General features: G+C 51.2%; 1 protein-coding gene across 4 annotated transcripts; it reads right to left on the reverse strand.

Annotated features, from left to right (window-relative positions):
- Positions 1-15,846: 15,846 nt before the first annotated feature.
- Positions 15,847-24,696, reverse strand: TOB2 (transducer of ERBB2, 2). Of its 4 annotated transcripts, XM_083859245.1 has the most exons (3): positions 24,522-24,696; positions 20,193-20,363; positions 15,847-20,096 (listed from the first exon to the last, which is right to left on the reverse strand). In XM_083859245.1, exons 2-3 carry the CDS (start codon positions 20,275-20,277, stop codon positions 19,255-19,257), a joined length of 927 nt encoding a protein of 308 aa, XP_083715371.1. In that variant the 5' UTR covers positions 20,278-20,363; positions 24,522-24,696; the 3' UTR covers positions 15,847-19,254. The 4 variants fall into 4 exon arrangements, with proteins under 4 accessions (XP_083715371.1, XP_083715368.1, XP_083715369.1 ...); XM_083859242.1 differs by having other exon boundaries at positions 15,847-20,363; XM_083859243.1 differs by lacking the exon at positions 24,522-24,696 and adding an exon at positions 24,404-24,515 and having other exon boundaries at positions 15,847-20,363.
- Positions 24,697-27,870: the final 3,174 nt, after the last annotated feature.

A 27,870-nucleotide genomic window follows, 5' to 3' on the forward strand; every position in this document is an offset into this window, starting at 1 on the left:
TTTTGTTTTGGTTTTGTTGTGTTGTTTTTTTTACTAAACCTCGGTTGGTTGCTTGATTGATTTGATGGGGGTTTTGGTTGGTTCATTGTTTTTTCCATTGGTGGTTGGGTTTGTTTTGTTTTCCAAAAGCTGGTAATGGAAGATCAACCTGTAAGAAATTTATGCCTTCTATATATTCACTGCATCTCACACATGCTTTCAAGGTAGACAAGATCACTGGTGCTTCAGTATAATCTCTAGATAAACTGCAGTAAGGATCTTTGTTGGATCTTCACTTTTGTAAAAGGTACCTTGTATGATTAGTGATGGAGGGTGGTAGGAGGGAACAAATGTAAGCATCAGTGAATTATCTCATGGCTGTCTTCCAGAGCCATGGCAGGATTAGTGACCCCGGCAATTTGTTTATGAAAGCAAAAAACCTTCCTCTTCAGAGGGAGGGGCCTGACTTCTACCACATACCAAAGGCCAAGGACTTCTCATGGCCAAGCCAAGAATTTGCCCTAGAGACTAAGTGGATGTAAAGCTGTGCTGGATGTATCCCTCTAGCATTACATGGCCTTAACAGAGTGGAGGGTATTTGGAATTTTTTCCTAGTTGGGATATCAGCTGGCAGCAGCACCAATGTTTGTTACACTGCCTTCTTTTCAGGGAGCTTGAATGTTCTCTTGGGTGGGTGGGGAGTGAGTTTATAAATGTACTAACTCTGCACATTATATTACTAGTTCCCTTTGGAAAATGTTGCTGCTATTAGTGATCTGAAAAATGGCAACTGCTTACTCAGCCTCCTTCCTGTCATGTATTGGGAAGATCTGCTGATCTTGGGACCTTAGATACATTGGTACTCAGTTTTGCTCCTGCTGGCTACACCAGATCCACAGAAGAGCAGAAAGGATCTGTCTCCAGTTGGGTCTGTAGCACTCTGTAGTGGCAAATGGAATGCTGTGGTTGAGAAATGCACAAGGGCTGCATCCACCAAGCACCTTGGGGTTTTCACTTGCTCTTGGCTGTGGCTGTTGGCTGGACATGACCATTGAGAAAGTGTGTCTTAGGTTTCTGAGGAAATTGAGAGCAAACTGACAATAAGGGAGTAAAGCCAGAAGCTGATGGTATGAGAGCAAACTGACAATAAGGGAGTAAAGCCAGAAGCTGATGGTATAGCTGTGATATAGACTTGTAGGTGGATGGGGTGTCACTGGGAAATAATTGCAAGAGTAATATGGGACTAGCCTTCCTCCCAAGAGAGGAGGTGAAAGAGGCTGGCTTGGGAGGTAAAGTCGAAAGTTGCTGGCAGTATTCCAGATGCTGCAAGAGGTGAGATAATATACCTTATCCCTCTGTGCTTGATCACAGTTTTTATGATCAAAACTGGGCCTTGTACACTTTATTCCCAAAACATGCTTCCAGCCTGCAAGAGGAGGCTGAGGACCTGCCCCAGCCCCGGCTGAAGGCTGGAGCAGCGTGGCTTTGAGGCAGATCCATGTGCGTGTTTGGCGGTGGGGCTGCGGCTGGGCCCCCCCGCCCCGGGCCGTGGCCGCACCTTGTGCCGCGGGGCTGCTCAGCCCGTCTGTGCTGGAGAAGGGTGGCTCCCCGCTGCTGCTTCAGTCCTGCCTCGTCTGCTGGGGGATTCATTTTATCTGCTGATCGCTTGTTTGTTCCTAAAGCTTTATAGGGTGTAAAATGTAAAATACATCATTTGAGGAGAAGTAACTTCTCCTAAGTTTGCATACTGCCTCAGTCCATCAGATCATGGTTGCTCCTGTGTCCCGCTCCTGCACGCTGCTTGCAGCCCGGAATAAGCTGCCGTTCCAAATCTTTACCCTGAAGGAAAGGCTGGATTCATCCAGCCCTACGGCAGTCGTGCCGCAGGGCCCATCCCGCGGTGTGACAGCCCGGGGGCGCAGGACGGGGCGCCGCCGTCCCTCCCCTCACGGCCCCGGCGCCGCCGGAAATGGCGGCCGGGGCGCGCCCACCGCGGCGCCGCCAGGGGGCGCTGCCGCAACGCACAGCGCCCCGTCCGGGCCCGGCCCGCCCCGGGGGCTCCGGCGGCACACCGGGGATTCCGGCACACCGGGGATTCCGGCACACCGGGGGCTCCGGCGGCACACCGGGGATTCCGGCACACCGGGGGCTCCGGCGGCACACCGGGGATTCCGGCACACCGGGGATTCCGGCACACCGGGGGCTCCGGCGGCACACCGGGGATTCCGGCACACCGGGGGCTCCGGCGGCACACCGGGGATTCCGGCACACCGGGGATTCCGGCGGCACACCGGGGGCTCCGGCGGCACACCGGGGGCTCCGGGGCCGGCAGCGCTCGGTTGGAGCAGGTTAAGGAGCAGCCTCCTGCTCCGGCCCGTGCCGGGCTCAGACGGCTGTCCGAAGTCCCCCGAGCTGAATCCCCGCAGGCCTCGCCGAGGCTCCCGCGTCAGGGCGGATGTGCCCTGCAGCCCCAGCGCTGAGGGGGACAAGGGGCGGGCAGGTGGCCAAGGCTGAGGGTCTTGTGACGGTGCAGGCTCCCTGCCGCGCTGAAACGCAGGGCTGCGGCTTTGGACTCTTTTTGGGCCTGCCCGAAACAAAACACACGGGGACCATCCAGGGAACGTCCTGAGTGCCTAAAGGCATCCTCTCCCTTCCCGTGGCCAAGGTCCACAGAAACCTGAGGATGCGAAGAGCAGCAGGAGCGAGTGGTAGAGAGCAAAAATGTCTCTAGTGTTACTCAAATTCCTGCGATAGGGAAAATGCAGCCAGGGAGTCCCAGAAGGGCATTGCCTGCCGTGGTAAACAACACCTCAAGCTCCCCAGGTTGCCACAGCACACCAACCAAGCCCAAAGGAAATGCTTCCCCAGCCGTAGAGCTGGCTTTGTCCTGAGCCTGTGAGCAAGGCAAACCAGCACACTCTAAGTGTGATTAAGAGCAGCAGGAGTGACCCTATTCTCCTCCCTGCCTTCCCAGCCCTGTGGCTACTGTGGCCAGAGAGGTTAAAGAAATGAAGGAAATTAATTTCCTAAAAACCCAGAAGGAAAAGAGGTGACCTCTTTCTTGACTCTTTAAAGATCTGGGAGGATCCTGAAGCACAACATTAATGATATGTAACCAACCTACAGAGGATGCAACACACTGTACCAACACACTGTTCAGCTCTGTACCAATCCTTCTGGGGACCAGTCTGGGGACATGATTGTAAGCTTCATTTCAGACCTATGCATGACTAATTCTGGGCTCCCTCCTCTCCTGCCATGCAGTGACTACCAGCCTGCTGAGTCTCTTACCAAATTAGGCTTCTTCTACCCACCTTCCAGCCTGACAGGCTGTCATAGAAGTTTATGCCATGGCTGACTAAGAATTTTTTTCTAATTTTAAGTTTAAATGTATTTATGATCCAGATGAGCTTCTAAGAGAACAAATTAGACTTTTGCCCTAGCATATCTTTTTGATGCATGGATGCTGTCCCCTCTCCAACTCTCCTGTTTTAGATTAAACTAGCTCCACACTCAAAATGGCCACTCACAAGCCTTCTCTGTACCTGCTGCAGGTCAGCTCCATCTTTCCTGAGGAGGGGTGTCGAGAGCAGCATCTGCAATGCCAGGTGAAGGGGTACCTCACACTTGCTGGTCTCTCTAGACAATTCTTTGATGGGAAAACCCTTAAACTGAGTGTCTTTATTCAGAGCCAAATTGGCAGCACATGGGCAGTGTCCACCTCCTGCATGCCTTTCTCCAGTGCTGTGACTTGAGGGGTGCCTTGTTTACAGCATTCTGGGGCAAAACACTGCTGGTTTTGACAACTCCTCCTATGACTGTCAGAGCCCTTTCTTAGACAGCTTCTCACCCACCTTGCCTCTTCCCTACTGGTCCCCGTGCCAACAGCACTCAGTGGGAGATGGGACAATTATGCAGGTCCCTGCTCCAGACCATCTGTCTCTTGCTCTCACTCTGAGGGACAGGGTGGTGCTGGGGCATCATGTTTCCGCAGTAGAAGGTAGGTTTTCCCCCCTCTAGATAGCTTCTGTTCTTCTCCAAGGAACTGTGAGAACCCTGTGGCTCAAGGAGGAGGGAATGACCTTTCTAAAGTTACAGAGAGAGGCTGGGGGATAGAAAGGAACACTGCTGGTCCTGCCGACAAGCAGGGCTCTGAGAGGTGAAGGAGAGGATGCCAGGGGAGTGTTGATGGCCAAAGAGGGCTGGAAGAGGACATGTCCTCTGGGTACCACCAGCCCTGTGCTGAGGTGGTGCATGTCCCTCTGTGGTTATACAAAGAATTATTCAGGACCTGTTCAGCAGAACCCAGCAGGACCAGTTGCCCCCATGGGCTGGACATCCACACAGCCTGGCGGAGCTTTGGAGAAAAGAGCTGGAGAAGGAGGGCAGGGGAAGGTTTAAAAATAGTTCCCTTCTCATTTTTGGAGCTGTCATTCATGGCACACAAGCCAGCCCAAGGCCTCCCAGGTTCCATCCACATTATGCCTTACGTAATGGGAGACACGCGGGCATTGCTTCGGGCTGGGAACAGGCATCAGGCTGGGAACAGGCAGGGATGTGACATTTACACTACCCTGCCAAAGCCAATGAGCAGCTCCAGGGTGTCCCGGCCCTAAAAACAGCCTGTAGGTTGAGGAAGGCAGCTTGCATGGCTGTCAAGGGCAACCCAGCCACAGCCACAGCCTGGAGAGGAGGCAAGGGAGAGCAGGATGCAACCCAAGATGAAGGCTGACCTCAGTATGGGCTGCTGAAAGAAAGCTGGTCCAGCCTGCCAAGCCACTGTGGTGCTTGTGGAGCAAACAGCTGTGGGAAGGGGTTGGAGGCTGTGGGGAGGTCTGTGGGAAAATGGTCCTGAGGTGTGACCATTTGCCAGAGGGGAAGACGTGGTCCCAGGCAGCAGACAAGGAGAGAAGGGTGCAGAGATGGCAAAGAGAAGCAGAGAACAGGGATTGCAGAGCAGCCCTCCAGGAAGGGGAGCTGGAAAAGTGCAGGAGATGTGGAAGGATAGGTCTAGGGAAGGAGGAAAGGGACAGGCAATGAAGGATGGGACATGATGAGGGGAGCTGGTGTGAGAAGGAGGCTAAGTGGATGGAGAGAGTTTTGAGAGTGAGGCAGAGTGGGAAGGGCAGTTCTGGAACTGTTGGAGGCTGGGGAAATGGAGGTTGATTGAAGTGCTAGAGGGAAAGGTGAAGGTCCACCAGAACCACCAGAACTGCCTATCCTTTTCTGCCACCTCAGTGCTATGGGACAAATGTTTCAAAGGGCAAAAGAGCATTCCACATCCCCCCATGTCAGCCACACTGAGCTCAGGCACTATTCCTGTATTTTTTCCCTACCCCCCCAAGCCTCCTCAGCTTGGAAAACTGCTAACTCAGGGAAATTCCAGAGACAAGGGGCTGTGCATGTGGCAGCAGGTCAGGAGGACAGAGCTGGGCAGCACTGGGGAGGCCACTGCTCTGCACCTGCAAGCCTCAGCCTCCCAGCCCATCTCATTTAGAAATGCTTCCACCCCTCCCACCTTCTGGGCAGGAACTGAGCCATATGTCTGCTCACTGTAGGATCCTCTCTTCTTCCAAAGATTACTCGCTTTCATGTTTTATATGCCAGCAGCCAGGCTGCCTTGGGTGAAGCATGAGTCACTGTGCTATGGTTATTTAAAGTGTGTCTCCTTAGTGCCAGCCATGTGCCTGTGCTCTGCAGGCTGAGAAGGAAACACTGCTGGACCCCAGAGTTTGCACACAGAGAGCCAACCACTGAAAGAAAGGCTAAGACTGGGTTAGCTTCTCCCAGAGCAAATTTCTCAGCAGCCCCCTGTCAGTGGGGAGAACAGTGTGGCTCGTCCCAGCCTCAGACCATCAGACCACACTGGATCCACAAACCAACCATACTTTACAGGAGATGACTGTGTTGCCTGGGAGCTTGGCAGATCTGGGGCTGGTATGGCAGCCCTGCAGTCACCTTCTGCACAGGAGGCATGACCTGGACTCACCAGGATGGTGCCGGGATGGTGCTTAGGTTCTTCTGATGCTGGAACAGAGGATGGAGTCCAATCCTGAGATTTGAAGCCATCTAAGGACTTCTAACAACTGTTGTGGAGATGGATGCCTTAGCTAGTAAATATTTATGGCATGTTCTAACTCCTCACTGATGTTTTCCATTAGGACTGACATCCCAGAGCAGTGAGTAAGTCCCACTGTATGTCCTCCCTGCCTCTGCATCATTCAGCTGGACCCGCTGCAAGGCTGCTGGCCTGTGAATCAGTCCAGGCACTGGGGAAGCTTGTTCTCCCCCTGCATCCCACTGGCACCAAGATCCTGGGCACACACTCGGCTTAGGTCGAGCCAAATCGTCGTGCCCCACTGAGGCAAAGTGGTAAATAACAGTCAGTTTTGGCAGGAGGTTTGAGGACCTGCTGCTGGCAAAGCTGAGGCAAGACTGGGCATTTCTAGCATATGGAAAAGGAGGTGTCTCTGGTGATCGTGACATCTGTGTTGTCAGTCAGCATGAGGAGCTGAGAGAGCAGAGCAGAGTTTTGCAGGGGCACCATGTGCAGGCCAGCTAGATGGAAGGTCTCATCTGGTTTCCTTGCACAAGTGATTTTCTCTGGCCCAGAGCAGACAGTGTGCCTCTGATCACCCAGTCTGGGGCAGCAAAAGCTCAGAAATGTTGTCACTGGTTGCAGGGCACAGAGATGCCAGGATGTCTCCACATCTTTGTCTTCTTTTGGACCAGGCCCCTCAGGACCAAAACAGCCCTTCCCCAAAGCCTGGCTGCTTCTGCTCCCTCTTGTGCAGGCCTGGACCCAAATTAGCCTTTCAGGAAGGGTCTTTTCACAGGGGTGAGATGCCTCATTGAGTCCATACAAGATCACTTTTTCTCTCCTGTAACATACGTAATTTAGATTCACAGTGTCACAGAATGTATCTGGAAAGGTATTTATGGTAATTGCTCACTAGGCATTTTCAGAAGAAGCCAGGCTCATCTCTTCCAAGACAGCAACAGCAGGAGAGAAATGTTTCAGCTATGGGAGCTGTTGTCTTCTTGACACCCAGGTCCTTTCTGCCTCCCTTCTCTGGCCTCTTGGAAGGCTGGTCTCTCTTCCATCTGTCTCTTTGTGTTACCTTTTGTTTTCTCCTCCCTTCATCTCCTTTGCTTGGCTAGACTTCCCACTGATGATATTGTCACCCTAATCTTAAGCATGCCACACTGAACTATGAGTCTGTTTGCAAGTTGAGACACCTTAGGCCTGCCTAGTATTAGGCCAGAAAAAACTGTAGTTGGAGTTGGCACCAACCACTTGGGAGCCAGCAGCGGAAGGCTCTGACCCGATGCCCAGTCTGAATGGTGAGTAGCCTGGAGCTGCCTTCAGGCAGGATGCTACCCTGATACCTTGACAACAATGTGTCCAATTAAGCCCTGTGGTATACCTGGTAATAGCAGAGCTGTGAATTGCAGCTTCCCAGCTAAATTGCACTTGAGTAATACCCGCATGACTTGACTATCTCCGCAACATTTTAATTAGTAATTTCTGTCTTCCCTACTATGACATGGTATTAGTACAAAATTATTGTTATTAGTACAAAATGGCTGCCGTGACACCCGCTGTCACACAGCTCTTTTCAGGATGGGGCGGTGTTTCTGCAGCAGTGGGTGTTTTTGGAGCCATTGGGGGAAAGAAGCATTAATATAATGGTTGTTATCCAAGAGGAGACTTTTTCACTCCTTTTCTTTGCAGCCCACTGAGGGCCTGACACCCAAGGGCCATAATGCTCCCATGGAAGTCAGCTCTGGTACTGAGTGCAGCAGAAGCAGAAACAGGCCCTGGGGAAGGATGGCAAGGACAGGAGCTTGGGATAGAAAAGATTCGGAGAATCCATATATCCTGACTCAAGCATAAGCAAGCAGAGCTGGATCTATACTCCTGCTTTATGCAGAGCCCTGAAAGGAGCAGTTTATAGGGTAACACAGCATGGTGATAATAACAACCTGCCTCCCTTTCTTGGCCCAAGCAATTAGGCCATACTCAGTGTTTCCATTAGTAAGAGAACTGAATGATGGCATTAGGTAGTTTGACATAATCTTGTTTGCCTACCAAGAAGGTACAAACTCCTGCTTCTCTAAGCACAGCAGGAGTTAAACTGCATCAACACCTTGTTTGGTCATAGCTCTAAGCCTCTTTTTAATCAGTTTTTCAACCTGCTTGGAGAAAGCTCCTCAAGCTCTTGTTGAATGTCAAGTTGCACATTCTTCACTGCACCTCCTGTACACTACTAAACAGTTTCTACCACCATTCTCCTCTCCTCTCCTCTCCTCTCCTCTCCTCTCCTCTCCTCTCCCTTCCATAGCTTTGCTTTGGGATCAGTAATTCTCAAGTGCCTCAGGCCTTTTGTGGTAGACACACAGTGCAGGAATTTGTTAAGATGGAGCTTCTTTCATCAGACAATGACATTTATTCCCTTCTATCATCATGTTTCATCAGCATGAGTGACATGTAAATGCCCTGCTTCTGATGAAACATATTTGGGGTTTCATGAGTTTTCTTCCTGCTGTAAACCAGTGGCCATGGCTATGGTCACTGCTGTAATCCCCAAATAATTTTGGACATCCGGGGAGAGTGGCAGAGGCAAATGCAGCTGCAGCATCCTTCAGAGACTGAAGGTTATTTTGGAGACTTCTGCAAAGCAAGAACACACCTTACAAAAACCATCATCCCAGCTGGTCAGCAAAGACTGGTCTCAACAAGGTGCTCCAAATGTGCTTCCCTCATCTCCTGCCATGCTTCTGCAATCCTCACATCTGCCACATGCTCATTCATTAGCTCTTGGGCCACAGCCAAAGACTGTGGCAACACCTGAGCTACTAATTGGGCTATTGCAGCAGTAGTAGTAGAACAGGGACGCTGCTGCCAGCCAAGTCAACTGCTCCAGAATGGGCCAGTGTGCAATCAGCACTCCCACTGTGCAATGCAGCCACCTGTTGAGGCTGATGTTTTTGGAAACGCTGTTTCACTGCATGGCAGGCTGCTGTTGCCAGACAGACAAGGCATATGTGGGAAGTGGAGAACACCAGGAAGAGATGTAGAGGGGCAAAAAAGAGAATCAGCTACTTACAGGTGAATGGCACAAGGGGGATAGGTACTGCAGGAGGCAAAGGGAGAGACAGGACTGCTCACTGATGGCAGAACTCTCCCTTACACCCTACCGCTGGCTGCTGTTTGCTCCTAGGATCAGGCCACAGCATTTAGGGAAAATAATCCCTTGGAGCAAGGAAGATAGAGAGGTGAGGAAGAGGAGAAGGCTAGGGCTTTGGAGAAAGATGTTTCCCAAGTTCCCCAGATGGATGAGCTCCTAACTGGGGAATGTAGCATCCACAGTGGCATTAGCTGGTGTCATATCCTGAGGGCTGGGAAGCCTTTCCATGCGCTTGGGGTCTTCCTATAGCTTTTGGCAGCATGTGCATGTAACAGCAAACATTACAGGGGTACAGTTGCATCTGTTCACCTTCCTTTCTACTCCGCCCTGCTGAACATATCCACAAAGCAGAGCAGACACCCTCATCTGTAGGCCAGTTTGAGTGCTCCCTGAAGTCAGACCTACTTTGCTTGGCAAGGTGTGAAGAGACCAGCACGAGTGAATGCTTTGGCAGGGCAGGTTCGAGGTAGGAGTTAAGACAACTGCCCCCCTGGCTAAGAGGCTTTGCGTTTGCAAAGTGGAGACCCACAGCCCTGCAGCCTACTTTGCAGGTGGAAGAGCCTAGAATGCCAGCCCCTGTCACCACCAAGATGAGTAAGATCCTGCCAAGTGCCAATTACCTCTAGGAGAAACAACTACCACCTCCCCCACCAGTATTTGCAGGTGAGGAGAGCGGCCTCACCAGGCATGGGAGCAAAGGAAAAGCTCTCTGTGCATTTGGCTAGCAGAGGAGTAGTACAGCCTGCAGTGGAGACCCCTTTCTGTCTGCAGACCTTGCAGGGAGAGAGGATAACATTAAAGACAGTGAAATTTCGGGGGGTGGGGGGGGGCGATGGGGGGGAATGGGGCGGGGCTTGCTAATTGTACCTTCCTCAACGGAGTTGTATCATAGAAAAATACTTGGGAAGGGTTTGTTGGGGGGACTTGTGCCGTCAGAGCCAGCTCCCCGTACTCAATTCTGTCATGGTTAACAAGCATCACTGGATAAAATAATTGCGTTTTTGTCAACCAGGCAAACACAGTGGCACCCCTTCCCTTTGCCTTTTTACCTTTCAGCCGTGGAAGCCAAAAGGCACATCCAACCATTTGTGGGAAGCTTTGTCACACCACTGAGGTGACACAGTCTTCCTCCAGTTGCAGTGCTGTGGTCGGGCTTTTGTGGCTTCCTGGTGGGGCCCACCCCCACCAGTTCTTGCAGTCCTATGAGGGCAGAGCAGCTCTGGAGAAGATACTTGTGCAACTTTGTAGCACATTCCAGGTATGTTAAAGGAAGATAACCAGCTCCAACAAGTTCCGGACTAGGAAGCTCTACTGGACAGGCAAGGCAAGGGTCAGGGCATAGTTACTAACACAGACCTCCACTTCCTAGTTAAGCTTTGAAGACTACTATTGTGGCCCTCAGATGCTTCATTCAACCAGTTCATTCCACTTACCAGGAAAGCTCCATCACAGGTAGACATCAATCAAGGGCTGCTGGAAAACCCACAAGTCTTAGCAGTTACTCTGTGCACTCAGAAGAGTCAACAGTTCAGTCAGTCTAAGGCACCCCACAATATAAAACACTGGAGTCAAGTTTGGATGGACTCTGGTCCTTTCAGAGAGTTTTAAGGTGTACACTGGGAAGCCTGGATTTTTTCCTTTAAAAATATAAAGTAGCAAAATCTTTTCAGCTGTGATGTTGTCTGTGTGTTCACATAAAGATGTGGCCAGTGGATTTCTCCTGCAATAAATACTGGCCTCATATGACTGATGGAGTATCTGCTGTTTACATGCTGTATTATTCTCTGCTGGTGACTGACCTCTTGTAGCAGCCCCCAGTCACCTCTGTAACAGCTGAGTTTGGGAAGGTTTCTACTTAAGTTCCATGACTGGTCAAAAAATTTCAATAACAAGTATCTCCATGAAAGAAAATTGGCTTTCTCAAAAGCATTATTGTCTTTGGAAAAGACAATAATTCCAAGATAAAAAATAAAGCCTTATCAAAATAAATTAATCTTTTTTAGCTGGCTTTGACTGGTTATTCTCAATGGTCAAGTCTCTCATTCAAAGAACCAAGTGATGTCTCTCTTGCACAGTTTTATACACTTGATCTCTGGTGTGATTTATGATCCAGACCATAAGAAATTTTGTTTATATTTCTAAAACCCAGCAATTTGTGGTTCCCCGTCATGATGTGTTAGCATTTAGACTGTGGGTTATAGCATCCAATGCCTTGCCCAACAGTGGAAGCTTACACTGTCTGAGACCTGCTGTGATGTCATTCATGCTCTGAGGGAGCCCAGAGCATGATAACCAGCTGACAGTTGACACTGAACCCAACTGCAAGCCGATCAGGAGATGCAAGAATGCCTGTTGCTGAGGGAAGCTGGACTTGGCCCGTGCATGAATTTGCTGAGTTCTGCAACTGAGGCCTGTGAAAGAAGCATTTCCTGCTGCAGCAACATCTGCTCTCCTCAGCAGTGCAGATCATCTTTGGCTCTGCAAGACCTTTGGTCTTGTTTTGTTAGATCCTATTTTGTCTGGGTTTGTCATGCCCTTTCCCCTCCTCAGTGGTGGCTGGCAGCAGTGTGGCAGCTGGCACCGGCATGGCTGCAAAGGGTAAGCTGCCTTTCCCCAGCCTGTCTCTGTCCCATCCCTTTGCATCACCTCCTTTCCAATTCAGAGCAGCTCCCGGTGCTTGTACTCCCTGAGAGTGCAGTGAAGCCATGGCCTCTCCACACTTGTACTGGAGGCAATGACAGCACTGTGATTCACAGCCCCCCTGTGAGATCTGGCCAGGTCCCCAGAGAGGAAATACCATGCCAGGACCAGCCCAGGTTGAGAGCTGGAGGAGGATCATGTGTGAGAGTTCAACAAGCAGGGAGCCAGGTGGGGATGGGGAGGTTCTGCTTGGCTGTGCTCACAAGGAAGGAGGCCCACGCAGCTGCCGCCCGTGTTGGGTCACTGGGAACATGCGCCTTTTCACCAGGTAGGGATGGGAAAAGGAGAGTTCCTGCCTCCCTTGCCTCCCTGTGATGTCAGGACCTGTATGTAAACACCTCAGATGTCCCTGGGGTGCTGTCCTCCTTCCTTCTGCTCCTCAGTCCTTCCTTGGCTCATGTTTGTGGTCCTCCAGACACCACTGCTGCTCTCCTCTCCATGTTCTCCACTGTGCTGCCAGTCTGTCTCCACAAGGATGCCAACCTCAGTTCTCCCCTGGCAGATGAGGTCTCTGTGATTCCTCCTGATTTTTCTGTGTGCCCTTCACTTGCCCAGCACACTGTGCATGTCCCACCACTTTGGATGTTGTGGGGGACATCCAGAGCTTCCTCCTGGCTGCAGCTCAGCAGCAATGCTGGGCACAGGCAGGGACAGAGGATGACCTTGGTAGATTTTGGAAAGGTGCCTGAGACCTGCTATGATGCCATTCATGCTCTGAGAGAGCCCAGAGCAGCATGTGTTGACACTGAACCCAATCACAAGATCAGGAAATGCAAGAACACCTGTTGCTGAGGGAAGCTGGACTTGGGCCTTGTGTGAATTTGCTGAGCTCTGCAACCAAGGCCTGTGAAAGAAGCATTTCCTGCTGCAGCAACATCACCCACTGAACTCCCTATGCATCACCTTGTGTGGGTCATTTCAGGTTCATTTTTGTCTGATGAAAGCCCCAGCTGCACCTTCTGCAAGCAGTTACTGGCTGATTCACTTGAAGGAAAACTTTGTCCTTGGTGGAAACACCCTGCCAAGCATGAGGGACACACTCCCTCCTGAAGATCTGCTTCCTTCAGCAGTCAAACTGTGCCAGCAGTGTGAGGCCAAAAAAATAGGCACAAATGCCTCCCCCCCAGCTAGGACTCAGCAGCTGCAGAATAACATGGAGACTACTTTTGCCTTCTTGGCATTTGGTGAAGAGGGAGAAAGTTCCCCCCACACTTTCACACTGTACCATACCTCTTTGCCCTCCTCAAGGCAAAGAGGTAAAATTAAATCCTGTCCCTCTTTTCCCACTTCGCTCCTGTGCCTTCTGAGGGCTTCTTAGGGAAGAAAAAAAGAACACATTCCTTCCTGACCTACACATGTACCATGCTGGAGTCACTTTTGCCACTGGCAATGGCCACACAAAAAATGTGCCCTTCACTGACTAGTACAACTCAAAAGCACCATGTGTGCCAGATGGGGCTTATCCTTCACTGGAATGCCTTAGGGATGGAAGGTCATTCTTTATCAGCTTTATAAAAATATCAAGTTTTTGGAGGTGACAACACAGGCAGCAGTGGGGAGACACTGGAAGAACAGTTCTGCAAGGCTGGGGGTGAACATGCTCCCAGCTCTGTTTAGATCCCACCACAGAAATCAAAGGAAAAAGCACAAGGTTTTGGAGGTGGCTAACCTTGGCCACAGCCTGCAGCTGAGCTGATGCCTGTGCTCTGGCAGAGGACACGCGAGGTGGAAAGACCTGTCTGGCTGTTTGCAACCATGGCATCAACCTTGTCCCTCACATCTGCTGGGGCCATGGGCAGTGCTGCAGCTGCAGCCATGTGAGCATGGAGCAGGTGGCATTGGCAGGAAAACTCCTCAGGGATGCCAAGGACTCAGCAGGTCCTGACCCTCCCACTAGTGGTGTTTTTCCACCTCTCGCTCCTGGCATGTCAGCAAGTGCTGGGACACGGGGAGGCAGGCGCTGTTGGCAGCACCATGCCATGTGTTATTCAATCTCAATAATCCCAAGTCTCCAGGAGGCTCTGAGGTAGCAGGAAATCCTCTCCTGTTGAATTAAACTTGGGCTACTTTACCAGACCTATATTTTTAAAAGTCCAGAGAATGACTTTTCATGCTTGCATAAGGCTTTCCTCCGGGCACCAGCCCATTCCTACTCCCCAGAGAGCCCAGTTCGAGTCAGACACTGCTGCTGCTGTCACAGACTGAAAAGCCCAAGGATGAGGTGTGGCATTTTCTACTCGAGCTGTCTCCTCCTTTCAGGCAGGAGCCCGCCTTCTCCCTGACTCAAGTCGCAAGTTTCCTTCTTAATAACGGAGTCCCCTCTGACGAGTGTCTAAACAACATCCCCACGCCCCTCACTTCCGAGGTTTCAGGAGACAAGTCCCATCTTGTTACTGTGCCTTGCTGGAGCAAGTCACATCCGGCAGACGCTCCCACACCCAGGCACTACTCCCCGCTGGCCCAACACAGGGCTCTAGCAGCTCCCCTCTGAAGGCGGATGGAAGGCAGAGCCTCTCCCTGCACACTGCACTACGTGGGGTTCAGCTCCCTACGCTCTTCCTGCTCCCTGAGACAGCACAGTGACAAATACCTCGGGAGGAACAAGGCTATACTAAACCTCTTCCTTAATCCCTGCTCAGGCTGTGCAGCTATCAACTGTAAACCAACTCCGTGCCCAAAAAGGGAAAGGCTCCATGTCTCCCTGAATCACAGCTGAGCAAATGCAGGGCAAGGTTCAGGAAGGCACATAGTCACCCTCGATTTTCCATTTCCAAAAAAATGTCTAAGGGCAAGCATTTTGTGTGTGCTTTAGATAAATGATTACAAGGGGTTTGAGACACAAAGGGGGAAAAATAGTTCTGTTATCTATTGGAGCGTGACAGTCACGCGCCACACAGTAGGCATGAGCAGCAGTCCAGCTCCTGGGGCTCGCAAAACCAAGGGCACAGCAAGCTCTCCCAGGAAGAAATTTTGGCTAGAGGATCTGAGGGGGCATAGGTAAAGATGCTAGTGGGAGTTAGCTCCATTTCCTTGTTTGGTTTCCTCAAGGACACTCAGAGCAGCTCCCCTCAACAGCTTTTTAAGGAGACAGCATGGGGAACTTGAGGCACCCCTCAAGCAGGAGGCAGCACAGGTGGGGCATGACAGGCATTTCAGCACTTTCCTCAGCCATCTCATCTCCTTTTGCTAAAAGGGAGATGCTCTCTTGAACAGTAGTTCTGCTTGAAACTGAGCAGTGGGGTTTACAGAGAAAGAGAAACAGAACCAGACCACTATCATTGCTGCATGTTCTCAAATCCAGCCTCAAGCCCACCCCACTATGGGAAGTCACCTTGGATGAACATGCACAGCAGGGAGCACAGAACCTGCACCTGGTACCTTGACGCTCCCTTTGCTTAGCAAGTACCTCAGCCACCTCAGGATAAACACAAACTAGTTCGTGTAGAGGGGAAAGAAATAAACCCATAATCAGCACGTCTCTGCAGGAAGCACTGCCATAGGGAACTTTATCTACCCCACGTAGGGACATCAGAGGGCTCCTAACCCAGTCATAGGTGATGGTCCTGTTGAGCTGCCACAGAATTTGGGTATTTTAGGAAATCTACTGTTTGACTGAAGGCTCCCAAAGCACCACACACCAAAGGTTCTCTCCTCTCCCCCAGGGAGGAGAGCCAGCTCACCTCCCCCTGCTCCAGGGAGCTGAATCACGGCAGGATCAGGGATGGCCAGGCACATCACCACTTTTTCCTATGTACTGCTATTCTTGGCACCAGGAGAGGTCACTGAGACAGCTGTCCTGGCCATGTTGCACAATCCTGGGCATCAACGAGCTATTCCTAATGCTGTGAAACCAGGACCTTGCCTGCAAGGTTGACACTGAGCACCAGTTCATCCAAAGGCAGCTGTATCCCTCATTACCCAAAACCAAGCACATCTGAGGTGTTCTCGCTACACTGAACACACAGCACACCAAAGGTTATTATATCATGCTTTTAATACAAACTTAAAAAAATCTGGAACAATAGAAACTGTACAGATTTGATCAACCTTTTTGTGGGTTTTTTTTTTGTTTTTAACTAAATCTCTAGACACACCGATATCCCGTTCCAAAATATTGCACAACATTCTGAATACAAAACTCTGATTGTATTCCTCCTTTGCTAAAGAAAAAAATAAAAGGAAAAAAAAATAAAAAAGAAAAAAAAAAGAAGACAGCAACACCCTGGTTTGCCCTCTCAGTAGTCCCCACCTCCAAAAAAGCCCCAAGCAGAGCACACGCAGAAACCCTCCACTCGGAGACATGCACTCTTCTGTCCTCTTTCACTCCTCTCCCACAAGGCAACTGTCGATTCACTCCTTGGAGAGGGGTGGGAGGAAAATGAGGCTGAGTGGGGAGAAAGGAATCTTCACCACTTCTTTTTTTTTTTAAAGTTTTTTTCCTGAAAAAATATTTTTTCTCTCCTCTTTTTAAGAAAAAATCTTGAAAAGAAAAAAATTACATTTTTTACGTTAGAAATATACATATATTATATATACCTCTTACATTTTACATATGTAGCAAATTATTCAATACAAACAGACATCAACAAAAAGAACATAAACCCATAAAAAATAAAAGTAAAAAAAAAAAAAACAAAAAAAAAAAAACCCCAACAAAACAAAACAAAAAACCACACAAAAAACGCCACCACCAACAACAAAAAACCTCTCTTCTCTTCCTAAGAAACCAGGTAAATTAGTGCAGGTTTTTAAAAAAATCAAATTGAAGCTGAACGCCTACATCCAAGACTAGAAAAGACTTGAAAAGGCCATTAGTTTCCACTGCTGCCTGATGCTGGAGGAACATTTCTGAAGCACACTTTTTTCCTTTTAAGATGCAAAGAGGTTGGTCCCTCTTCTTTTCCTCCTTCCACTCACACCACTATTTTTAAAGCAGGTATAATACATGTAGCAGGGCTAAGCAGCAGCGAAGCTTCACTCACATAAGCAGGTGGACAGGGGACATCCCCACTTCTTCCCTCCCTGTGCTGAAGGAGAGCACACTGTCTTATGGCAGCAGCTCACAGGTAGCTTTGCCAGTGGGGACAGTGGGGGGCAACTGGACCAGGTCCTGCCAACAGGGGCTGAGCACCCCTCAGAGTCCAGTGCAGCACGTGTGGTGGCATCCAGCAGCACCCTGTTGCAGAGGACTTCATGGCAGTGGGAGCACCCATTAAAAGCAGTAGGTTCAAAGGAAAGAAAAAAGGGAAACACAACAGCTGAGCCATTCCTCATCAACTTGTCCTGTTCTGGAAACCTGCAGGGTTGAGGCTGTGGACATCAGCTTTGGGGAAACTGGCTGGGCTCTGCTCTCCTCACGCACCTGCTGCATTGGTCATAGCTCAAGAGCAAGCAGCCTGCATGGGAACCTATGCTGGGCACAAGGTCAGTATCATGCGCCCCATCACCCATCAAGGGGAAGGATCCACTGGAAACTCTCCTTGGAGAGCTCTGGGCAGAGGCAGTCTCCCTGGAACAGACCATTACCTTCTGCAAATTCTCACTGGCAACACAACTACAAAAGGGGCTGGAGTGCCTCCATCTCAGGGAAGGGAGCAGCAAAAGCACACAGTCAAGCTCATCTCACCTGAAAGAGATTTCTTGAAAGAGCACACTGGTTCCACAAGTGCAGGAGGAGTGGATTTCAGACTGTGCTCCAAGAAGCATAATTAAAAGAAAATCAAACTTCAAGTTTGGGAAGCAGCAAAAGCTTATTTTTCATTTAAACTGCAAACTTGAAAAACTGGACTTTCATCATCTCCATCTCCTTTCTGCACACTTCCATGCTCACACAGCAGCCTTCAAGGAGACCTCCCTTCCCACCTAAAAAGCCTCCACCCTTTCTGGGCATGAAGCAGCCCTCCTTTGGCTTTCTGTGAAGGTGGTTTTTGGAGTCCTCAACACAGATGGAATCAAGCTGTACAGCCACTACTGCCTGACTGCAGCACATCATCCTGGAGAAAGCTGCAGAGTCCCAGATCTCATCCCTGCTGTGAAGAGGAACCATACATTCACAGGTTGAGATGACTACTTGCTTTTAGAGAGCCCATCCCAGCTCTGGCCTAAGCTTGCTGCTGGTCCATACTGATGCAATCAGGCTGGAATGAGCAATTTATGATATGTGCTTCCTTTTCTCACTGGATCAGCCGCCTCCTCATGGTTCTCCAGAAAGGCAAGGGAAGGGATTTAGTCAGGTGCATACCTGGCTGAAAGCATAAACTCTTATGCTACCACTCAAGACAGCAGCTTCAACATCACCCTATCTTCCTGAAAAATTGCTCTGCCTAACTAAAAAAGAATTTCCTCTCTGAGACAAGATGAATTCACAGCAGACAATGAGAACTCTGATCTCAGAGGCCACCCCAAGTGGAAGCTGGCCCCTGTTGCTGGGGAGAATATCTGGGAAGCGGGGGCAGGATCCAAGTGGAGTCCAGCTGGTTCAGTGCCACACCTCCCCCAAGCCACAAAGAGAGGCAGGTGGTGTTTCTACACCACAGAAGCTGTCATGTAGACTGACTGGGCAGCCCTGAGAGAGCATAAAAAGGCCCTCTTGCCGAGGTACAGAAAGGTCCAATAGCCAGAGCCACTAAGCTCAAAGCACTGTTCCCCTGTAGCCACAGCTGGAAGTGCAGATGAGGAAGGGAGCAGGAAGAAGCCATTTCACAGTAATGCTCTGCCCTGACTGTGATGTGCTGGGAGATGGTCAAGGAGAAGAGTCAGTGCTTTTCAGCACACAGACAGAACAGCTGATACCAGCTTGGGCTGGAGCCACAATAGCACAATGGTCTGCACCTGTGGGCAAAGGGGATGTTCTCCGTCTACATGCAGAGCTGTAACAGAAAAAGCAAACTCACCCACCCATTCTGGCTAGCACGCAACAAGAGTGTGTGTGTCCCCACAAACACTGACTCTTCTTGTCCCTTCTCCAGCACAGTGGTACAAAGATGACATCCCTACACCCAGGTGGAAGGACCCTGTGCCCAGTGTGGGGCAGGGAGCGGTGCAGGCAATCAGGAGCATTGTGACCTACAGTTGCACCAGTCCTGGGCTGGGGTGGGAGAAGGGGGAACACAAACTAACAGAAAAAAAAAAGGCCCAAGACTCATTTTAAGGAGTAAAAAAGTGAGTAGGAAAAAAGCACAAGTACTGAGTTAAAAAACAATTCAGTGCTTCAGGAGTGCTACCAGCACAGCGCAACAACACTGAGCTCTCTCTTTTCCCAAGAACCTGTATTTGTAAGATTTTAATATTTTCTGTATATTTCTATTTTTCTTTTCTCTCCCTCTTGTTTTTTTCTCGTTTCCCCCCTCCCACCCTGCCCCAAAATACTCTCCTTCCTTTATATTCAGTTGGCCAGGACAACGGGCTGGAACGACTGGCTAGGATACTGCATGGCATTCAGGTTGTAGCTGAGTCCTTCCACAAAGGGAGACTTCTCCAAAAAGAGGCTATTGGTGCTGCCACTGAAGACCTGAGCCATATCAAAGGTACCACCTGTGCTGGCGTTGAACTGCGATGCTGGCGGGATGCTGCTGGCCTGGCTCTCAGTGGCAACACCATCGAAGAAGAGACTGCTGGCTCCTGGCGAGGCGCCACTGTAAACAAACTCCTTGGCATTGGGGGAGAGCTGTGACTGTGGGGCTTGGCTTCCAGCACTCCCGACGAAGTTCAGAGAGTGCATAGACAGGGAGAGGCCCTTGTGCTTCAGCAGGTTGGTGGTGGGAGACCTGACCATTCTCGGCTGCTGCACAGCCCCTGCTCCACTACCCCCTCCTCCAGCTCCTCCACCCTTCTTCATCTTGGTTGAGCCGAACTTGGTGGCAGCAAAGGTGGCAGTGGTGAAAGTTATGGGCTGCGCAGAGCGAGGGATGAAGGTGGGACTGGGTGACTGGCCAAAGGAGGGGGATGGAGAGTTGGACAGCGAGTTGTCCTGGCTGCCGATAGGGACAAATACCTGGGCATCGGGGTTGAAGCTGCTCTTGATTTCTTTGTCCAGCTCTGTGGCACTGCAGCCCTCACTGTCATCTAGGTAGAGAACCTTAACAGAGCCCTTCTCACCGATCTGGTAGGAAACCTCAAAAGGATCAATCCAGACACTCAGCTCTTCTGGCACATTGGCACGCACATCCTCCACAGCCAGCCCGCTCCGCTTGGCCGCCAGCTCCACCACCGGATCCACCGTCTCCCCTATATGAACACAGCGATAGCCAGATCCCTTCAGAGGTTTCTCTGGGTACCAATGACCCTCATATTTCTTCTTCAGCAGGCGCTCTAGCTCCTCACCAAACAGGTCTGCCCGCCTCCGAGGAAGCTTGTTGTACAGGTATGAGATGATGAAGTTAAGAGCAACTTTGATCTCCAGATGCATACTCTCCTCCCAGCAAGCAAGTCAGGGCAGCGTATTAAAAGTGACAAAATGACAGGAACATAGACAAGTTTTGACTCCAAAGAGACCTAGGGAAAGAGAGAAAAGGATGGATGAAGACTAGAGAAGACAACAATTCTCCACCTGTTGAGATAAACAACTGTGCCTTTTCATGAACAAAGCAGAATGAGCAGTTTACACAAATACTAACAAGAAATAATGCTCTCTAGGACAGTCACCACAAATCTACTGGTCCTCAAAACAGAGGGATGCCAATAGGGAGAAGTCTCCCTCCTCCTCTTTCAGAAGAAGTATGGGTGTAGCCACTACCCGCACACAAGGACGTACATCACACTCACCTCACTGCCAAGCACTGCTGCTGTAACCCGGCAGGCCACTGTCTGCTCTGGCAGAGCTCTGTTGGCACACCTAACACACCTCTCCTGCCCTGGCACTTGGCTGCTTCCAGCATGGCCCACCTGCACCAGCCCCTCCAGAGCCCAAGTGCAGCTCCTGAACAGCCTCGTGACTCACTCAGCAGCTTTATGCAGAGACCTGCTCATGCGCAGGACAGCAGGGCCAGCCTCTCCTCCAGGAGGTCACGTAGTTGTGCTGAGTGCCACATGCTGCTGGCACAAGCGCAGAAGGGACAAGAAGGAGCGAAGGGAGGGTGCTGGGGCACCAGCTGCCAGCCCATGTTTACTATCCCCTTGACTGACAGGCATGTATCTTATCAAGTGTACCCAGTTGAGACTCTGCCTAGCTACAAGCATAAAACCTCAGTTTAAGTCTGCTGAGGGGGGGAGAGGGGAACATTAAATGTGCATAGAATCACAAAATACACACGTGCCAACAGCCTGTCCAATACAGTTCACATCGCTTATCTCTGCACAGAGGGAGGATGAGCTCTGCCAGGATCAGGTATCTACTTAATAAAAGCTGAAACTGCTTGCCGAAGATTGAAGTAATCCTTCCTCCTCTCTCTCTCTCTGCCTTGTGAGGAAGTCTCCGAAATGGAGAGAACCCACAAAAGCACAAAGCAAAACCACAACACTCAACTCGCCCATTATACACAGATTGGCAAAAAATGTTTGTCTGGGTACCAAAAAAACCCAAACTAGGTATGTTAGCACTACACTCTGTCACTCATCCAAAGAACATGACCGCAGATATTTTAAGAGGAACCACACTTCCAGTAGCCTCCACACCTCTCCAGGGGAAAGAAGAATATCCAGTTTTTAATTGGCAGCTTAGTCAGAGACTGATCTGTCTCCAGCTGCCCTCACCTTGCTCAAAGAGACACACTGTGCTCAACCATTTTCCTAAAATGGGCTTTAGGGATATTCTTGCACAGCACTTAAGCCAATGTTTATGATGTGTGACAATTATTTGGGGTGGGGATAGAGTACAAACATACATAGTCAGCATTCCCCTGTAAAATCCCAGCAGTACAACCAGGTATCCATGCTGGCCTAGGTCAGGAGGAATTAAAAACTGACCAGACTTGTTTGCTTAGTCTAGTTTGGTGGACAGGATGGATCAAATAATTTTCAAAAAGCCCTCAAATATGTTGAAGCTTTACTGCAAAAAAGAGATGCAGATTTCTATGCTTTTTCTGTACAACTCCATGTTCACAGAGATTTAGCCTTAGGAAGATGGTAACCAGAAACAGATCTCACACCTCAGATCTGCCAACAGAGGTCAGTTCTGGAAGGAATCCCCTTTGGAGTTGACTCAGCAACATAAAAACACACAAGAACAACGGAGTGAAAAAGAAGTCCTGCCTTTAAAAGCTGCTTTAAGGAATGACTGTAACATAACAAACTTTGGTAGGTCACTGCAATCTGACCAAGTCCAAGTAAGAACTAATGAACACCAAAGAAATCAGCAACCAGAGTTTTCCTAAGAACAGTTAAGAAGAAGCCATTTTCAGAAGGCAAAACTCTTGGCACAGAGACGGAGCCTTTTCCACAGAAATTAAATATGAAGCAAACCCCTAAAGAGCACACCTAAACCCTAACAAGAGCTTGTATAGACTACACTACCTCAAGGGAGAATTACATAGAACTCTCTAACTTCTTTGGCTTTGAGACATTCAAAAGAGAGGACACCTTTGGATCCCAGCAAGTTAAACAGGAAGAGAACAGCCAGTTTGTAAGTCTTTTATCTGGTGATAAATTCTAATCCAGATCCAAAATCTATTAAAAAAACAGATATTAAAGACTAGGAAAGGAACAGTGGCCAAAATTGGTTAACATCCTATCTGCTACACAAATGTCTCAATATACACTGAGGACCCCAATTCCTCATCAACTTTTTGCAGAAAACAGCGAGGAGGTACAATTATACAATATCTCCTTTTTTCTTTTCTCCTGTTTTCCTAAAAAGAGAATACTCTCTACCTTGTTTAAGAAACAGGTAAGTTAATTAGCCTAATAACACCAACAGCTGCCAAGGTAGTGGCATACAACTGATTCCTGCCGAAGGCACAAAAAAAAGTCACTGGCTCCTTAGGTTGTTGACACGGCAAGATGCGTTCCTGTAGGATCCCCTCAATCTCTTTCTACTGCACTGAAATATGACAAAATAATTTTAAAAAGATTGTTTAAAACCCTGAAACCTACCGAAATATAGCTGAAGCAGCATGGCTCTGAGAGAAAGACACTACTGAATATCAATTTTAAGAGATATTCGGAGCAGTCTTCCATAAACGCCAGCATTTTCAAAGTAAAGGCTTACTGTACACGGGCAGAACATCGAGGTGCTGGCAGGGAACAAAGAGCTGTTTCTCTACTCTGCGGAGGGAAGGCAGGAGCCCCCTCAGATTCCCCGTTTATCGGTATGCTGAAGGGGAGAGGCCAGACCATCATTTGCAACAGAGAAGAGCGAACACGGGAACGATTCCCTCTTCTCCTGACTACACCAACACGGTGGGCGACCTTGCGGGTATCCCCCTTCGAGCTCCCGAAGGAGGCCCGGCCCTGGGAACGGGTTGGCCGCCCGGGACTTGAACAGCCAGCGGCCTGCGGTCCTACAGCCGGACACACCCGTCTGGACTGAGAGCGCCCTTCGCAGCACCTCGCCAAGGGCGGCGGAGAGGCTCTCCCGCGCCAGACGAGCGGCCCCGCGGAGACGAGCCCCATCGCCCTCTAATCCTCGGTAGCGCGGCCATGGCCGGTACCCGGCCGGCCCCGGCACGCCGGGAGCTGTAGTCCTCGCTCCGGCTCCCCGCCCCGCGACCTACTTCTCCCCGGACTGCGGCTCCCGGCGCGCCCCGCGCCCGGCCCGGCTCATCCTGTCCCCCAGCGGGGCAGGGCACAAAATTTTCCAAGGCACATGCGCGCTGAGGCCCGCCCGCCCTTCCCGACGCTGCCCACGGCCGGGAACACGCCCCGCGGCCCGGGACCGCCGGGCAGCCGCCCCCTTCTCCCCTTCTCTTCCCCTCCCTCCCTCTCGGCAGGAATGGGCGGGTGCGTCCCCACCACGCAGCTGCTCCCCCCCCCACGGCTGCGGGACGGAGCCCGGGTGGCCAGAAACCCGGTATCCCTCTGTCCCTCTCCCCCGCCCCCCGCGCTTGTCCCCTTCGCCCCAGTGGGGCACGCCAAGTGGCAAACAAGGCTCCCAACAGAGCGCTCGGATGGATGAGGCTGTGCCAACAAGGGCGAGCTCCCGGCCCCGCACACCCGGCGGGACACCGTGGATCGGGGGGGTCCGGGCGAGAGGGGGGAATGGGGGGGGCGGGGGCAGCCCAGCCCAGCCCCGACAGCGCCTTTGTTATCGCCGGGCTTCTCCCCCTCGGAGCTCGTCGTGCACGAAAGGGAACACCCCGGCGACATCCCCCTTTCCTGGGAGCCCAGAGTGCCCACCGCCGCCCTCGGGCCCAGCCTGCCTTTTTTGGGGCTGCTGAGGCTGGGGCTGAGCCGCATCCCGCTCCCGCTACCCCCCCCCCCCGCCCCCACCCCACCCCTCATACTGGGATGTAGCGAATGAAATGGTGAACTGGGGCACTGCAAAGCGTCTCCGACCCCAGTGACTTTCACCCCTATTCTTACCCCTTGAAGCCCCATTAACCCCCCCCCCGGGGACTCATAGCCGCACAGTAACTCCACGGACGGGTAAATCGCTGTACCTGGCGGGGAGGGGGACGATGAACCCTCTCCGACAGAGCCCACAAAGAGGATGCACGCCGGGGGGGTCCCGGCCCAAGAAGGGGTGTGGGGGAGGGAAGCTCCCCCGGCCCCACTTACTTCGTCCCCGGCTCCAGGGCCGGCGGCTGCTGGCGGCTATCGCGGTGGCCGAGGACGCTGCCGGCAGGTCTCCGCTCTGCCCCGTCTCGTCCGTCCTCTCCTTCCCTTGTACCCGACGGCGCGGGGCGGGCCCGGCACTGTGGTGTAGACGCCGCCGCCGCACCCCCACAGCCGCCGGCGCCCGGGCCCCGAGTGAGCCAACTCACGGCAAACTTTCACCCTTAGCAACCTCCCGGCGCAGGGATCCGCTCCCGCCCCGCGTGATGCGGCCGCGGTGGGCGGGCCGGAACTACTTCCTCCTTCCGCCGCCGACCGCAGCGCCCCGGGATGGACGGGGCGGGGGGGCCGAGGCGGCGGAGCCCCCTCTGCTGCCCCCGGCACCGAGAGTACCCCGGCTCGGAGCTCAGGGGAAGGCGGGGTGGGGCCGCGGCCTTAACGGGGATTGACCTGAGGATTCTCGCAAGCGGCTTAGCCTGAGGCGACGGGGGGATTGCTAGAGGAATCGAACGGAGCGGGGAGGCTCGGGACCGGCCCCCACGCACCACGGGTACGGTCGAGCCCCAGCTCAGTGGCAAGGCCATCCCCGGGACTCCCGAAGGGACAGTTCCCCGCACACCCCAAGCACGTCCGCGAAGACCCCCGTGGTGGAGCCCCGCGCCCTGCTGCAGTGGAGAAGCTCGGGGAGACGTGCCCACGGGCAATCCCGCCTTCCTCCATCGTTGCAAACCCCTCGGCATCCCCAGTCCCTGATGGAGGCGGAACGCTGCGAGCGCATCTCCCGGGGGAACGACGGGGCAAGACCAAACCGGGTGGGCTAGTGGCGCCGCGGGGAGGACAGGAGCAGCGTGACCACCTCCGCAGCCCCGAAACGGGGACGGAGATCCCGCCCCCGGCACGCGCTCCCCGCCTCCCGGACTACTTTTACTCCGCACGCCTATGTCCCTCCGCCGCTAACAGAGCAGGGCCGGCCTCAACGCGGCGGAGACCAGAGACCTGCAAGGTGCGCGAGCGCCGGCCCTGCTAAAAATAACTGCGGCGTGCTAGTAACAGCCTTTCCATTGGCTGCCCGGGTCCGGCGGCGCCTTCGGATTAGAGCGCTGCCTCAGCCAATGAGCCGAAGAGGGTGTGCGCGGTGGGCGCCGCGCGGGGGCTGCCGGGAGATGTAGTCACCAGGGTGGCCGCAGCCTGCCCCTTCCGAGGTGCTCGCCCCTCACCGCGGGGCGTTCGCGGGTTCGGGCAGGGCTCGGGTTTACAGTCTGCCCCGGGGAAAGACAACCACGGTGACGGCCATCCCTGCGGCTATGGGCCGATCGCGGCACCCCCACGCCAAAGGCTGAGCTGCACCGCCCACCGGCAAGCTGAAGGCACTCTCAGTCAGCCCATAAACAGATATGCACCATTTATTTCAAAGCAGACCCATTTCTAGTCCCAGGAAAATGAAGAAAATGCCTACAGGCATCCCCAGGCCGTGTATTTTACAGTCCAAGGTCACACCACCTTCCACACACACCACTTGGCAAAGGCTGCTTGCTGTCCACACGTAAAGCAGCTTTTGATCAGTTTTGAAGTAACACTCTAAACTAGTGTTAGGGACACCAAGAATGGTGTTTCCAGGCTCCCCCAGCCGCGTGTCCTGCATCTCTCTCAGTGCTGACGCAAGCACAGGGTGACACAGGAATTACCACAGTCACAGTTGCAAAAGGGGTAGCTGTCCTGGCAACCATCTCCCAAGTGCAAAAATACAAAATTCATCTCTTGCCTCGTTTCTACAACAGTCCTCAGCCTCCTGGATTTAGTTTGTCCTCCTGCATTCAGGAACACCTTAACTCAGGTACTGCCTTTGCCATGGAAGAGCATTTATTTTGAGGCCAGCCAACACCTGGCTGTGTGTTAAGAAATCTATTAATGTTCCTTCCCAGCCACAGCAATCAGCCTTGCTCATTTTCCCACTGATTACAGAAAAAAACAATAACTCTTGAAGTTGTTTTGTTTTTTTTGTGTTTTTGTTTTTTTTTTTTTTTTTTTTTTCTCCAGAGGAAGGGGAAAGAGAAGGGGAGAGCTACTATGCACAGCCTTATTTTCATTACTCCTATTTAAAAAGGAATGTAGTTACAAAAGAATAGCTTTTATTTTTTTTTTTTTCCAATTATTCCCTTGCTTTGCTGGAAACAAAATCATACTGTCAGAGATCAGGAAATTAAAATGACTGAGCTATTTTTAGCATCATTAAGCAAAAAAGGCAATTACATTTCTAAAATTGTATTATTGTTTTAGTGTGTTACTAAGAGGCTGTCACATATTAGGGCTCTTTAAAATACCTGTGCCTTGACTGTGCTCTTTTAATTACGGTGTCACCCTCGTACACATGCAGGCAGAGGAATTCTGTTACGGTATTTGCTCCTGCATTCTCAACCATTTGGCTATTACGTCAAAGCCAAGCTCCCATGTCACATGTGCATGGGGAGGGGAGCAATTGCCAAGCCAGTGGGACAGAGCTCGTTTGGTTGGATTATTTAATGCCAAGGAAGGGAAGTCATGTTATAATTTGGCATAATTAATATCGCCATACCCTGAATCCTCTGTACGTTCAATTCACATGACAACCCTGAGGAAATGAAAAATTCTTTCCTGCTATTCAAAGAGGCAAACACGAGAAAATAACAACTCCTGTGCAGATAAGCTTTCAGAAATGAGATTTTGTCCATGCAGCTCCCACAGAAAAAGCTCACATACAGATTCCAGACCTCCACCTACCTTTTCTTTTTGTTTTGCCTCTTAAAGAGAAGTAATGCTTGGGGCTCAAATGCTTTGTCAAGACAAAGTCTAGGTGGTTCAAAGGACTGGATGTCTGTAACAGAGCTATTTGCTGACCTCAGCTGTAGTTGTGGCTGGCAGTTGGTCTAAAGGGGTGTGTAAAAGGGAACACCTACATTTCAGAACACAGCAATGCCTTGTTAGTACTGGCAACAGAGACCAATTTCTTAATAGGTCAAGCAGTCCCATGTTCTCTCCTTCAATGTAAATATTTGAAATTATGGGTTTTTTTACTTATTATGCAACATTTTAATAAAGAAAAAGAAAAAATAGCACTCCCTAGAGAAGTAATGGCAGGAAGACACATTTAAGTCCATGCATTAGGATTTGAAGACAGAACCATGGGGGGGTTCAGCTGCCACGTTGACAAAGCTGTCCCTGTCTCTCCCAGCCTTCCCTGCTGTTGCCACTCAAGTACTTTGCAACTGGCAGCCAGGGAACCCCTGAATCTGGCTGCATAAAACTCCACAGACTGATGAAGCCCTTCCAAAGCTTGGTCTGCACACAGCAGCAGGACATGTCTTATCTCACTTTC

This window comes from Zosterops lateralis (assembly GCF_965231275.1).
Source record: "Zosterops lateralis genome assembly, chromosome: 4".
NCBI classification, from domain to species: Eukaryota; Metazoa; Chordata; class Aves; order Passeriformes; family Zosteropidae; genus Zosterops; species Zosterops lateralis.

What these genes read in the sequence shown, in the direction of transcription:
- TOB2 (XM_083859242.1), bottom strand. Translation starts at nt 20,277, where the DNA reads ATGCATCTGGAGATCAAAGTTGCTCTTAACTTCATCATCTCATACCTG.